The sequence below is a fragment of the Uloborus diversus genome, chromosome 5 (genome assembly GCF_026930045.1).
Source record: "Uloborus diversus isolate 005 chromosome 5, Udiv.v.3.1, whole genome shotgun sequence".
In the NCBI taxonomy this organism is placed as follows: Eukaryota; Metazoa; Arthropoda; class Arachnida; order Araneae; family Uloboridae; genus Uloborus; species Uloborus diversus.
Window position 1 is genome coordinate 175,935,604 of NC_072735.1, and position 14,614 is coordinate 175,950,217.

At 35.8% G+C, this 14,614-nt stretch overlaps 1 protein-coding gene across 1 annotated transcript in view; it reads right to left on the bottom strand.

Moving 5' to 3' along the window:
- LOC129223287 (cubilin-like) overlaps window positions 1-14,614 on the bottom strand; it is a 149,585-nt gene that overhangs the window by 75,011 nt on the left and 59,960 nt on the right. Inside the window, exons 3-6 of the mRNA XM_054857853.1 lie at window positions 5,491-5,733; window positions 3,407-3,570; window positions 2,260-2,491; window positions 166-319 (exon numbers count right to left, since the gene is read on the bottom strand). Of these exons, the coding sequence (XP_054713828.1) occupies window positions 166-319; window positions 2,260-2,491; window positions 3,407-3,570; window positions 5,491-5,733 (793 nt within the window). The remainder of the gene's footprint in view (window positions 1-165; window positions 320-2,259; window positions 2,492-3,406; window positions 3,571-5,490; window positions 5,734-14,614) is intronic.

Sequence of the window (14,614 nt, forward strand, 5' to 3'; positions counted from 1 at the left end):
ATTTGAAAAACATCCTCAATTGTAAAGTTATTCATTTAAAAAATAACTTCATTGCTGGTGACGTCAGAGCGTTACTCGATCGGTAATTTTGGCTATTATATATATGAGGATGCTTGCGAAAAAGATGATTAAGGTACCATGCCAAGATTCAAAAATGAGATGTACCGGTAATCTCTGGAACATTCTTCCTCCCCAACGATGGCCAGGGACCTTTGCTCGCACTCTTCTTGGTGTATGTGGGCGAAGAATCCGGGGCCCGTCACGCTGGAGTCGGAATGAAATCGAAGGAGTTTGCTCTCCGTTTGGAAAGGGAACGTCTCTGAAAGAGGATGAAAGAACTAGATCAGTGAATTTTCAACATTTTCTTCTCAGAAGATTTTCAATTATTTGAAAATTTAGCGGCACATTAACACAATTTTTAGGGAGTTTTGCTTGGTTACTTGGTAGATATTATAAGTTACGGTGAATCAAGTAATTTTCAACATTTTCTTCACGGAAGATTTTCAATTATTTGAAAATTTAGCGGCACTCTAACAATAACTCAATTTTTAGGGAATTTTGCTTGGTTAGTTGGTGGATATTATAAGTTACAGTGAATCAAGTGAGTTCCAACATTATCTTTATGGAAGATTTTCAATTATTTGAAAACTTAGACTCACTCTAACAAAAACAATAACACATTTTTTAGGGAATTTTGCTCGGTTATTTGGTGGATGTACCGTAAAGTAGGTTTTTTTTTTTTTTTTGAAGAAAAAAAAATGCACATAACTTTCTTCGTATTGCAGCATCTGACCGGAATCGAAGGATTCCGTATTAAAAGCCCAAGGAGTTAAGAGTCTACGATTATATAAGGGCTCATACTCGTTAAATTTGTGGGTTTGAAAGTCTTGTAGTAGGTCACTAAATCTTTTACAGTTGATACAGGACACTGAAGGTCTTTTTATTCTCGTTACCCAATAAAGCAGGTGGAAATGACTGGTGGTGCCATCTCTCGATGGTTGTTCCAGTTATCTAAGTGCAATTTTAAAGGAATGTTGGTCACCTACAAAGTCTTCTTCAAAAAAATTTAGCTACCAGTTGGTTGGAACTCTCGACTTCAATGAGATGACATCTGTCTCCAGCTCCATCACTGACTATTCCTGACAGATGAGTCCGTACCAAGGAAAAACTGCGCTCTGGATAACGTGACCAGGCTGTCAGTATATTGCATGCAGTTTTGATTTAGCCCTGGTTTAAAGGCGGTAATTCACTGCGTACTATCTACATTCTACGCTATTAAAATCCGATCTTATCGATGTATGTCCGACTAAAGGTCGTTTCTGATTGGTTGTCGGGTGTTACATGTCATTGTTGATGATGTTCACGTTACAGCTTATAACTTAGAGGTTCGAAAAATTTCTAAACTTGGCATCATTTGGCAATTTTCCCCAAAAATGTCGCAAAAGTGATACCAACTGGTGGATATAGCTTCAATTTCTCTCCAAATCAATAAACTCTAAGCAGATATAACATCATCACTCTATGATTGATGGTGAATGTTTGTTTTGTTGAAGCGACGAAGGCCGCTATATACAGGAATTTCAGAATAAATATTTCGACTATCGTGTTACCTTAATTTTTATTACATTATTAGTTGAACAAAACATTCCTCGTATGTAAGTTTTGTTCGACATGACGTATGCTGGTTTCGCATCTACCACTCAGCCACGAAATAGGTTGCTGTTTTCTCTGTAACTTCTTTCCTGTTCCTCTTTGCACCATAGTGCAACCAACAAATCATACTATCGATGTGTAGATGACGACCAATAAGTGCAGATTTTCAAAACTGAAGTCGTATCAACAACGTTGTGTAAAATTAATGGTGTTTAGTAAAAACTATGACGAAGGTTCTGACGCTATCCTTAAAATATTAAATCCAGGGCCAACACAGGAACGATTATAAACATGAAAACAACCAAGAACTCGTTTGATAGCGAGCACCGGTTGGTCTTTTAAATGACGTCATAATGAAAGAATAACGTCTGGGTGAAAATATTTTTTATGATGGTACAAATGACAAATTATGAGCAAGCGACCGGCAGCATGTAGACGTGGTAATTAAATTAAGTGGAATCTCGCGGAAAGAGAAAAAGGGTGGCGCAAAGATCTCGAAAATCACAGCAAGACCATTGTCAGACAAGAAAGCGAATGAATTAGAAATTGACTTCAGTTATATCACGAAATATATTTTACGTTTAGTGGGAAAAAGTTATGGCACACCTGTTGTTGCATCAGCCAGTTGACCACAGAATTTCTTCTCGTCGACCGCAAAGTAATCACTTTTGCAAAGGGCGCTCTTCTCCAAGCGGAAATGGGCAAAGGTCACCTTTAGGGCGCAGACTCTCTTGCTGAATCTGTTGATGTGGTACGTACAGTCTGCGTCGTCACTGTAGTTTGCAGGAAACCCAGGACTGCGTAAGAAGATGTCTTTCTTTGAAAAATGGCCATCACACTTCTTACCTGAAATGAATGGAAAGCTGTTTAGTTTTCATGTAGCTAAGAGAAAGAAACGAGTTCGAGAAATCACCACAACCTCTCAATAAGTTTTAAATAGTGTGTCCACAGTTTAAATGCTTATACTCGACACCAACAGTTTAAATGTAGTGGTCAATTATACAGGGTGTTTATAAAGTCTAGTAATGATGGCGAAAGCCGGGCTCGAGCGCAGCCAGAATGTACCTTCTGGGCGAAGATATTTTGTTCATAATCTTCCTTTTATTGATAGAAACTACGTATTATATTAGAATTGGCAATGTGTGTTAAAACGGAAGGTTTTGAAACCCTTCTAGTGCCTCCCCTGAAAGGTTTTTCTTTCTCAGACGCCATTTTCAATTTTCGATGCTAGCGCCATCACCTACACGCCTAGCTAATATTGTACCGAGGGGGAAACTTTGTGAGACAAGGATAAAAAGTTTTTTTTCAGTGTATAAATCTTAAATGTATCTTTTTTTAAATATTTTTTTACACTGTATATGTATACGGGACGTTACATTAGTATGTATAGCTTTTACTCGGAAAAAGTATCAAGTATGGATATCCAAAAAAAAAATGGAATGTTGCTTACGGTGTTTCATTTAACAACATTTTACGTCATTTAGAACTGACATTCCTCTTCTTTACTAGTTTAATGTAACATCCTTCAATAACTTGTAATATTTTTTTCTGTGTAAAAGATATGTTTGTTATAAGAAGTTCGAAACTATATTCAATCAATTTACTTTAACCTGACAATTTTAACTGTGTTTGTGTACTATTTCATCTAGTCACCTGTATATTTTATAGGTGGAAATATTTAACCTAAACATGTCGACTTTCACTTTTGAAAAGGTTATTTTCCAATTATAAATTTATAAGACTTTACCCAGACTATAAAAGAATAGCAATGGAAATAGAAAGGCTGGGATATTTTACCTTCAGTGGGGGTATTGCACGAGTTGAGTTGTTTGACTGTAATGTTGAAGCCCATCCTGGAGTTTTGATTGTCACTGACGAACGTTATCGTCGTCAAATTGCCTGTAAACTTGAAGAAACCTGTACGACGAAAAATAACACAATTAAGAGACGATTTTTCTTTTCTTGTCTGAAATAAGAAAGTGAAATTTATCAGAAAATGTTATAAGTAAAAGAAAAATGTAGAAAACGAAACGCGTGATTTTGTTTTATAAGGTTTCAAACGTCAAATGTTTTTAAATTTCAGTTGAGTTTCATTGTCCGTCTGTAAGTCATAGAGATCATGATATTTCCCATTATATTGCAAGCAAATGTAATTAAAAATTCACTTTTCTTTTATTTAATATGTCTTTAAAATGTCTCACTCGTTTAAAACTTTTTGTAAAAGATATTTACTTCTGCATTCCAAATTCATTCCAGTTCCATCCAGGTTTAAGTTACAGGAAAATGTGAACTTCCTGACTTCCACTCTGAGTTTCTACCGTCATTAAGGTAATAATTATCGTAATTAAGGTATGGTTGTTCCTTTCTTGCATAATTTTATTCGAAAATAATTAATATGAGACGAACAGCAAACAAATTTTGATTCCCTTTCACTGACGGTAAGGCAACCAGAATTTACCTTCTAGGAAAGTTAAAGGGGCTGGTCTGAACAGTTCTTACCTGTATACAGTAAAACCTGCAAAGTTGACCACCCTTGTAAGTTGACCACTGAAGTGAAGCATCACAAGTGGTCAACTTACGCAGGTTTCATTGTATAAGCTATACCATATTAAAATTGATTATAGTGCTAAAAGCAAAGGCTCTGTTGGGTTTGATCCCCAATCTCCTTCTCCTCTTACTGCCCCCCCCCCCCTTCCACCGGTTTTTGAAGACATTCTTCTATAAATTAACGTGAAATTGTATTTAACATTCATAATAAACCTATAAAAGTTACTATTGATCTTGAAAGATTTATTCCGCATGACAAAAAGTTTAGAAAATTTTATTGAACTTATTTCGACACTTTTAAACTGCTTAAGTCGGTAAAATATTGTGAATTTTTGAACTATTCTTCCGCATGTGAATATAGTCAAAAGGCAGTTAAGTTAATGTTCGGAAGAACCTTGCTCTGCGCATGAGCAATTAGGGGAGTTCAATATATTTAACTAAACAAAAAAGTATATTATTATAAAATTGAATAAATATCTTTGAGCATGAAAACTAAAACAAGGAATACCAGCATATAATTGCACAAAATCGCAGACACGTGTTTCGGGGTTATAAGGAACTCCCTTTTCAATGCAAAATAAGTGAGCTTATGGATGAAAAAACAACCAACAACAGTCTAAGTCGGCCTTTTGTCGGATGTCTTATCATCCATAAGCTCCCTTATTTGCATTGAAAAGTGGGTTCCCCGAAACACCACACACGTGTCTGCAATTTTGTGCAATTATGGGTCATTTTTTATTTCATAGTACATTATTATATTGTAACGGATCCGGCGCGACTTCCACTTTCTTGAAATGAAGACACAGTTCTTGATAAAAACACAGGAAATTTATTTACACTATGTACAGGAGAAATCGTTAACAACTGCTAAAATAATCATTAGCAATTAAGCAAATATCACTCAACACCGTAAACTCAACGGTTACACACGTATTTACTTCCAAATACGAAAACAACACAGCGAAATGCCTCGCTATAAACAGAGCAAATACGCTCTGAGTTCGAAATCTCAATCGAAACTCTCCTTTTTCTCACGCAGGACGCCTTTATAAACATCGAAGAAGTTTCCACAACATTCTTTCTGCTTTCCGAAATGCGTAGACCGTTATCAAATTTTATCAATGAAAAGAAAAGGAAATAGGGGGTCGTATACTTTAGCGGAATGAAAAGGGGTTATATATTCATTACGGGAAACTATTTACAGGTTACGTTACTACAATAATTACTATTTACAGAATTTGTAACAATATTAAACTGAAACGTCAGTGAATGAAGTTTTTATTCACTTACGAACTGTTCCTGAAGGAATTCTCCCGCATAGCCTCTCACTGCCTTGAACTTGGAGGTAGTCGTAAGTGCAATTATCACTCGGTTCCAGATCGAATGCCCAGAACTGAAATTCCAGACCACATACGGTCGAGTGACTGTGGACCACAGTCCATTCGCAGCGCCCCCTAGAGGGATAGGACGAAGGATGACCTGGGCTTGAGAGGGTGAATTCAGTTTCCTTATGTACTGCACCACACAATTGGTCTGCAACAGATTGGGAGAATTTAGTACACAGAAATTTGTTTACATTTACAGCATATACAAGGTGAGTCCAAACTCTTAAGCAAAATTTTAAGAGGTGTTAGAGGGGACGATAAGAAGCAAGAATCTTGTAAAAACATATGGTAGCAAGCGCAATACTGACGCGCTATGTGCACACAAAGCCATCAAGTGATGGATGCAAAACAGGTCGCAAATTGAATACATAAAGACGATTTTGCACAACATTTTATTTTTTAGGAAAGATTTAATGCAGTTGTTAAAAGTTCTTGACTGTAACTCTAATACAACGACACCTTAGCTATCTGTGAAATCTTATCAGAATACTCGTTATTGCGACGGTTTGCGCGTCGTCATTGTGATACATGTAATACAGCTGCAGGCCGCAAATTTCAACAACCACATTAAACTTTTCTTAAAAACAAATAAGTTGTGTAAAATCGTCTTTTTACACAACTTATAACTGTAATAAATTTGTGACCTGTTTTGCATCTTTCAGTTCCTGGCTTTGTGTACATGTAGCGCGTCAGCATTGCGTTTGCAACCATTTGTTCCTGTATGAGTCTTGTTTCTTGTCGTTTCCTCTAACATCCCTTAAAGAGTTAGCCCCCCCCCCCCCCCAAGAGTTTTGGCTCGCCCTGTATAGTACAGCTACCAATTTGACAGTGTTTACCTCTGTTTCGGGTAATTGGAACTGAGTTGAGTTGGATTACTTTTGCAGTAGTTTTGTAAAATTATTCCAACTGGAATTCGAGGCAATAACACGTTTCGTTTCCACTCATCTCCCCCAACACCACTCACCTCCTCATCAGTTGTCGAGGTAGTAACTCAAATAACCAGAGCCGCACTATACTAGTATGGCTCGAGATTAGTTGAGCCTTGTCTATGTTCACTCCTGTTTGGAGCAATAGGGAAGGATACTTGGCACCTAGTTAAGTTGGATTACATTCGAAATAATTTTGCAGAAGAATTCCAACTCAATTCCACAACGATAACGCGTCCCTTTTTCTCCCCGAAAAGCAGTATTGTGAAGTTCTGAGAAGTTGAGCTCCGACTCCGACAGTGTTTACCTCTGTTTCGGTAAATAGGGAGGGGGTAATTAGCGTTAAGTTGAGTTGAGAAAAATACTTAGCGGTTTTTCAAAAATATTCCAATTAAAATCCGAACTAATAACGCGTCTATTTTTCACTAAACTCCTCTAAAACAGGTAAACATAGTCAAGGTCACAGCTCAACTAGCTGCACTGTAAGCATTGTCGGGGTCAAAAGCTCAACATTATCAGACCCTTACTATAGAAATATCGAATACGGATTCTACAACCACAATTCAAAAGAATAAAGTTAAAGATTTTTTTTTCTTTTTGGTCCTGTGCTTAGAAGTTTACACTTAAATTGATTTGCGAAATTTGTTTTGTTCACAAAGCATTTTATTATTTACTAGTGGTACCCACAAGGCTTTGCCCGTAATACAAAATTAAAAGGTCTTCTGGTTCGTCTGTATATTTACAAATAATGTATGGTGAATTTTCTCGCCAATTGGCTTGTGCCCATGTTACGGTTCCACGTTATGATAATTTCGTAATTTACTCGTCCATCTTATATTTTTGTTCTTAAAATTGAAATAGAAAAAGAACCACATTGAATTTTCGAAAAATCGCTTCGAGGTGCACACCCCCATGCTACGAACTAACTTAGTGCCAAATTTCATGAAAATCGGCCGAACGGTCTAGGCGCTATGCACGTCACAGAGATCCTGACTGACAGAGAGACTTTCAGCTTTATTATTAGTAAAGAAAATCGTATACTCAAAGAATTACACTTTTGACATTCGCTAACGACTTGTTACCAGGACCCAATCAAGTCATAGTTTTGCCCTGGGCCTGGAGTTCACGTGCCACCCCTTCCTCCTCTTTCTACATAACATACATTTATTTCAATACTAGTGGTACCCGCACGGCTTTGCCCGTAATAGAAAAAATAAAAGGTCTTTCGGTTCGCCTGTATATTTACTAATAATGGTGAATTTTCTCGCCAATTGTCTTGTACCGGTTATGTTACGGTTTCACGTTATGATAATTTCGTATCTCGCCAGTTGGTTTGTGCCCATGTTACGGTTCCACGTTATGATAATTTCGTAATTTACTCGGCCATCTTATGATAGTTTTGTTCTTAAAATTGGAATTGAAGAAGAACTACATCGAATTTTCAAAAAATCGCTTCAAGGTGCACACCCCCATGCAAGAACTAACTTTGTGCCAAATTTCATGAAAATCGGCCGAACGGTCTAGGCGCAATGCGCGTCACAGAGATCCTGACAGACAGAGAGACTTTCAGCTTTATTATTAGTAAAGAATACATCCATTATTTCAAAAGCAGTTTTGTGTTTAGGATTTTTTGCATGACCATTTACATTAAGACTTATCTTTGCTTCCTCCGAATGAACGTAATTTGTATTACAACCTCTAGTTTTAGAATAGAAATCTCTATAGTAACTGCCCTTCAAATGTTAAAACTGAAAATTGTAAGGATTAGTGGTATGAACGCAGCAAAAAGTGCTCCATAGCTTCTTTTTTTCACATTTATATGCAATAACTACTCTTTTTGTTACAAACGTCAATATAGTTTCAATGTAACGCTATAAGATAACTAGTGTTATGCAAGTATATTGAATGATGTTTAATTTAAATCACAAATAATAGATAAATTAAAAATTAAAACAATATATTTTTAGTATTTTTACATCTAAACGCCTAATAAATAATAAATTCTATAACTGCTGATGATTTGAAAAGAAACTGATTGCCCCAATTTTGGGGGCCCTGAACCTGAACCCAATTGACTCGTGCGTTAATTAGAGCCTGCCAGAAAACCCAGTTAAAAAATAAATTCCTTAAATTTAAGCAAAATGTAAATTCCTTTAGAAATAAATAGTGCATTCTCAAATGCAACATGGCTTTCTATTGCTAAGCTACTTGATACAACTTGTTGATATCCAAGGTCTTTCTGATCCAAAAAGTACAGCAGTGTCGGAGCAGGAAGGGATGACGAGCGCTTGGCTATCATGCACATTTCCAATCCCAACACTAGGTTTTTACATGTAAAACCTGTTACTACGACCCTCCTCCCATTTAACCCATCCCTCTGAAGTTAAGTTCTGGCTGCGCTAGTGAGGTTCAGTCACGGGGAAAAGAACGGAATACTCTTAATTATTCGGTAATTACTACGAAAGAAAGAAAGTTATCAATCGAGTTGGATTCAAATCTTCTTTAAAATCACCCAAATGTTTTCTGTGAGAGTTAATTTGTAGTGTCAAATCCCCTCTCCACCCCACCCCCCGATTAATTTTTTTATTGTTTTATGTAAAGAAAAATTTCATCCAATATTCAAAAACAAATTTATGTAGTCAAATGAAAGTTAACATTGAAACACCAGTATTAATTATGAACGCAATTTATATAAAGAATTATCCTAGAAGACAATATATGTAATCGCCTCCTCCCAGCAATATGTGCTATCCTTCATTTTTGTTGAAATTTGAAAGCTTAAATGTAATATAAGATATATTTGGAGAAAATTTTCAAAATTGAAAGGCATATATTTTTTTCTGAAACTCTTAAATCCATTTTAGGTGAAAAAGTGTGTCGTCCGAGGCAGACCGTCCTGTCCGCCCCCGGTAGTTCATCTTCTGTTTTCATTATATAAATGAATATGGAAGCAGCCTGAATACTAACTACCAAACGGCACGACCTTGTGGGTCACGGATTTGGACAAAATTCTAGGTATAGGTCAATTCCCACTAGATATGAGCACAGGTAAAGCGGTTTGACTGCATAGACCCTAGTTCAGCTGCAACGGGGGTCCAAAGTTGTTAATTTGTGCCCAGGATGCAATGGAGTTACCTTTAAAATTACTATTTTTATCTCTTTTACTGCTACTGTACTGTAGTATGAACTACAGTCGAGCCTCCATATATCGAACTTCCACATATCGAAATTTTCTATATATCGAAATCCCAGCAAATTTCAATGTTCATTACATAGAAAAATTGTTTCTATATATCGAAAAAATCTCTATATATCGAAAAAAATTTCGAGACATTCGTAGATTTTTTTTTCACTTTCGACTTTAGTCTCATGAAAAATGAAGGTTAGGGGAGAAAATTATGTTTACTAAAGGTTGCTAAGAAACTCATAAGAAATCTGGGTTTGAGGGGTATGTAGATAGGTCGTTGTTCCGTTTTGGAATTCTTAAATTCCCTCAAGTTTATTTCAAATCTTAGTTGTAACCAACCACTAACATTATAAAATCAGTTTCAAGTTATCCTTTTTGTCTGTTGATTATCATTCCTAGTCTTTTTAGTTTCAGTAAAAATCATTAAAGTTAATTAGAATGATTTTTTTACTTTTCTCTCGATTACATTGTCAAAACGAAAATCCCCCAAATGTTGCGAATCAAGTTGAACTGTCGAAGAATGAAGATGTATGAAGGCACAAAAATGTAATTTCTGTTAATTTTTCAATTATTAACTTTCGTTTAATCCAATGCTCGTATCAATTAGAAATTGGGTTTTATGCGCGAAAATTTGCTTTAATTTTAATGTTTTAGGAGATTTTTAGGACAGAATAAGATCGTTTCTATATATCAAAATTTCTGTGTATCGAATTTTTTTCCCGGCAATTTGCTACTTCGATATATGGAGGTCCGACTGTATTTGCATGCTTACCTTTGAATTAATTATGTTGGATACTAGTTTTCAATAAGCTGTTCTCAAATTTAAATTGGCTACTACTTTTAATTTCAGTAACTTGACTACAAAACTAACATAGTTACAAGATATTTACCGTTTGCAAATGAATTTAATTATTTTCGTTTTATATTAATCGTCTGCTAGTAAAAAGTATTTATCGTTTGCTAATAAACACATTTACTTTAACTGGATATTGATCATCTGCTGTCAAAGATATCCCACATTGATAAGCAAAAAATGGGGCAGGAGAAAAAGCTCTGATTTATTGCGCATAACACACACACACACACACACACACAAAAAGATTATTTTGACTTTTTATATAACTTAGATAGTGCCCATAAATAAATACGTGTTCAACTCATACTCAATTTACTTACAAAAGATGCCAAAGGTATTGGGAGATCGAACATAGTGTCGAAGTCTGAAATTCCAATGGAAACGCTATTGCATTTCTGGGTATCCAAACTAGCAACTTTGGAGGAGTCACATGCACAGAAATGGATTTTTTTTCCTAAAGCATGAATTAAAAAATAAAAAAAAAATCAACAAAAGAATTGAACATTTCTCACAACTTAACCCGGTCTGTGACTTGCCTTGACATCCGGAACATAATTGGATGGGTCAACAAAGCTCAGGAAAGGAGAGGAGAGAAGAAAATAAGGCATTCTGTGCTTCGCAATTTCATTACCCAATCCATCCCAGAATAAACATCAAAGAAATGTAAAGAGTTAATTAGGAAGAAAAAATCGTTCACGGATCGTTGGCATACACGCAAACTTCCATGATGAAAGAATAATTTCTCCCGCGGAAAACAAAAGTAATTTCTATCTTAAAAAGGAGAAAAAAAGAATGAACGAGTCTGGAATATGAAAAGAAGGTGAGATGTGGGCTTGAGTTGACGTTTCTTTTGTAGGGTGGATTTTTTTTTTTTTTAATTACATGTTACGGTTCATTGTACTTAAAAAATGATAACCTATCGTTTGAGTTATGATGTTTTGAGAAATACGCAATGTAAATTAGGATTATTTTATTACATGTGTCTAATACTATGTTCTAGTGGAGTTACTAAGGGGAGGGGGATGAGAGGTGTCTATCCTGGGTTGACACCTAGGGAGGAGGTTTGCTACCCAAATTAAATTAAGGAGTTAATGAAAAATATAGACACTTCAATTCTGAAAATTTCCCCGAATAGTTGTTACATTATTTTTAATCTATTGAATTTCAACAAAAATGGAGTTCAATATTGTTAAGAGAGGATGGTTACATATGCATCTGAGATCTGAAAAATGTGTGAAACTTCTTTTTACCTATAACATTTTTTTTTAAAAACTCTGAGAGGGGGGGGTGGAGATATTACAAATTGCATCCCTGTTCGACGCCCGCGGTAAGAACGCCACCGTTTATACCAAACATTAACTTTTTTTCATCTTCAATAAACAATTTTTCAAAATTGTTTTTTTTTTACAAAACCATATCTTTGTATTTTTGGTCTTAATGCTCCTATTTTGAAGCTTTAAGCTACTATACACCCTGAGTCGGAAATATTTTGTGATCGAAAACATAAATCTTGTATCAAAGGATGAAAAGACAGTTGTGTTAAACCAGCGATCGGCAACCTAAACTAACTGCCGATCGATTTTCCAATTTTGGTCAACACCACAATCGATTTCACTGGGTGGTGGCGGCGGGAGTGGTTGGAGGGGCTGATCTCTAATTGCTGCGCCACTGATAAAATTCTGTTCAAAGTAATGTTTTCCTTGGTAAAAACAATTATAAAACATTCGTACCAACTTTCATCTGTCAATCCACGCTAACTTTAGCAGACATTATTTTTGAAGAACAAAAGGCAAAAATGATTCCTTTTCTTAAGTTTTGAAAACAGTAGCCCTTTCTGAAAAAAGTTATCAAAATTCTTCAAAACCTTTTTGATTCAGAAATTTATTTTGATAAAATAATGTGTATGTAATAAAGTAATGTACCCTAGCAAAACAAAAAAAAAAAAAAGGGTCTAGAATGTCGCCGGGATCGACTAAAAACAGGCTCGATATCGACCGGTCGATCACGATCGACGGGTTGCCTGCCGTTGTAAACAATGGTGATGAATACTATTTCCAGCTGTCCTTAAATTCACAATACAAGAGCTATTTGTTTAGAAAAATGTTTTTATGAGCAGCAATATGCCTATAAGAAATATTCAGGATTGTTTGAAAATATTATTTATCTTAGAATTTTTTATATCCCGTTTTACTAATTATAAACAGGGTGTCTGTCAAAGTCTGTTGCCACCCCAATAATTTATGAACAGCAAAAAATAGTCATAAAAGTTGGGTTTACGTGTAAAGTTGCCGCCGCTTGCAGTGAAACATAGCGGCAAAACTCGGAGTTAGCGTTCCTGTTTCAGAAACGGTACGAGACACGGGGAAATGGGTCAATTACAAAATTCTTCAGCACCATCGATTTAATCAGAATATCTTTCGTAAAGCAATGCTAAAAATATTAGGCACAAAATGCATAATGTTAGTAAGCATAAGATGTTTAGAAGGCATAAAATGTTTGATGTCGTTGAACAAAACGTTACTCGCCGGAAAGAAGTCTCATCCATCTATTGCTCAAAATGATGTTTTCGATCACAAATACCCGTATGGACACGGGTCTGCTCTTCCCGCTGAATATTTACTACATGGTAGGTATCCGAATTACGGTTTCAATATCCCTGCAATAATGATGGAGTCGTTGCATACACTCGCTATGTGATGCATTCTTGCAAAAGAAGGTGCTAGTTTTCCGAGCAACTGAACGTGGAGACCATTCTACGCAACCGCCATATTCGACAACTTCAAGCTGGGGTGTGTTTTACTATTTTAACACTACTATGCGGAAAATTTCATTTCCTTCTTAATTTGATGATGCTGAACATCTTTGAAATTGCCTTTTTTTCCCCGTACCTCGCACTGTTTTCGAAATGAGGGCACTAACTCCAAGTTTTGCCACCAGGTGGCCCCGTAAGCGGCTTCATTGTGTGGCGCATCGCAACTTTACTATACCTAGATCCAACTTTTATGAACTTCTTGCCATTGAGAAACTATTGGGGTGGCAACGGACTTTAGCGAGCACCCTATATAGCAATTGCAATACTGATCCGGTGTTTTAAGATGAATATTTAAAATTCCACAACGAAAATTAGTTATGCAATGAAATAAACTAATTGGCAAGTAGTTAACTACTTTTGGAGAATAGTTGCTACGAGTTGCAACTAATCCTTTAAAACAGTAGTTAACTATTAGTTCACACTGGATAGTTTTCTGCTAGTTTATAGTTCATAGTTAACTTCTTGATCAGTAATCACCTAACACTAGCAGTTTAATATTCGTTTGTGATAGTCACCGATTCTAAAGATATTGATCTTGATACTTGCAAGATATCTATGTATACCAGCTTTCACCTTTTTTTTTTTTTTTTTGGTTCCACGGACTAGCAGAATTTGTAAAAACGAATTCCCGAACCGGTAAGGTTTTTTCAAAGAAAAAACACTTAAGGTTTTAAAACTGATTACACAAGTTGTAAAAATTTCGTACGATTTTGTGAAATTTGTATTATGACTGACTTACAATGATGCGTTAAAGTAAAGATGAGTAATTATCACGATTATTATGCACATCTAAATGAGCGTTATCACTGAAAAATATAAATAATCAGACTTCACCCAAAACATATCGTATAAAATGCTTTACCATTTTTACTTATTTTATTTATTTATTTATTTTATTTTGAGAATAAATACTTTATAAGAGTCTCTGAGAATGGTAAAATTTTTCAAATGATTAGTGTCAATCTGCCGAACTAGCGGTTGAGAATCGTTGATTTATATGTTTTTAAGTCTTATGCTTCTACATCGCCAAAGGCCAGCGAGCGCCGAGCGGTCATGTCATCCTAATATGAAACTAGGGCCTGGCCTTTGAGGGGACCCTGTTCATAATAATAGAAGCATAAATTTAGTGAGTTTTATGGAGGACCCATTGGCCTAACTGACAAGGGTCCCGCCTTGACTCTGGAATCTTGATCGAGCAGGCTGCCTTTGTTAGTTAATCCACTCTAACTAATACTTTTAAAGGATAAA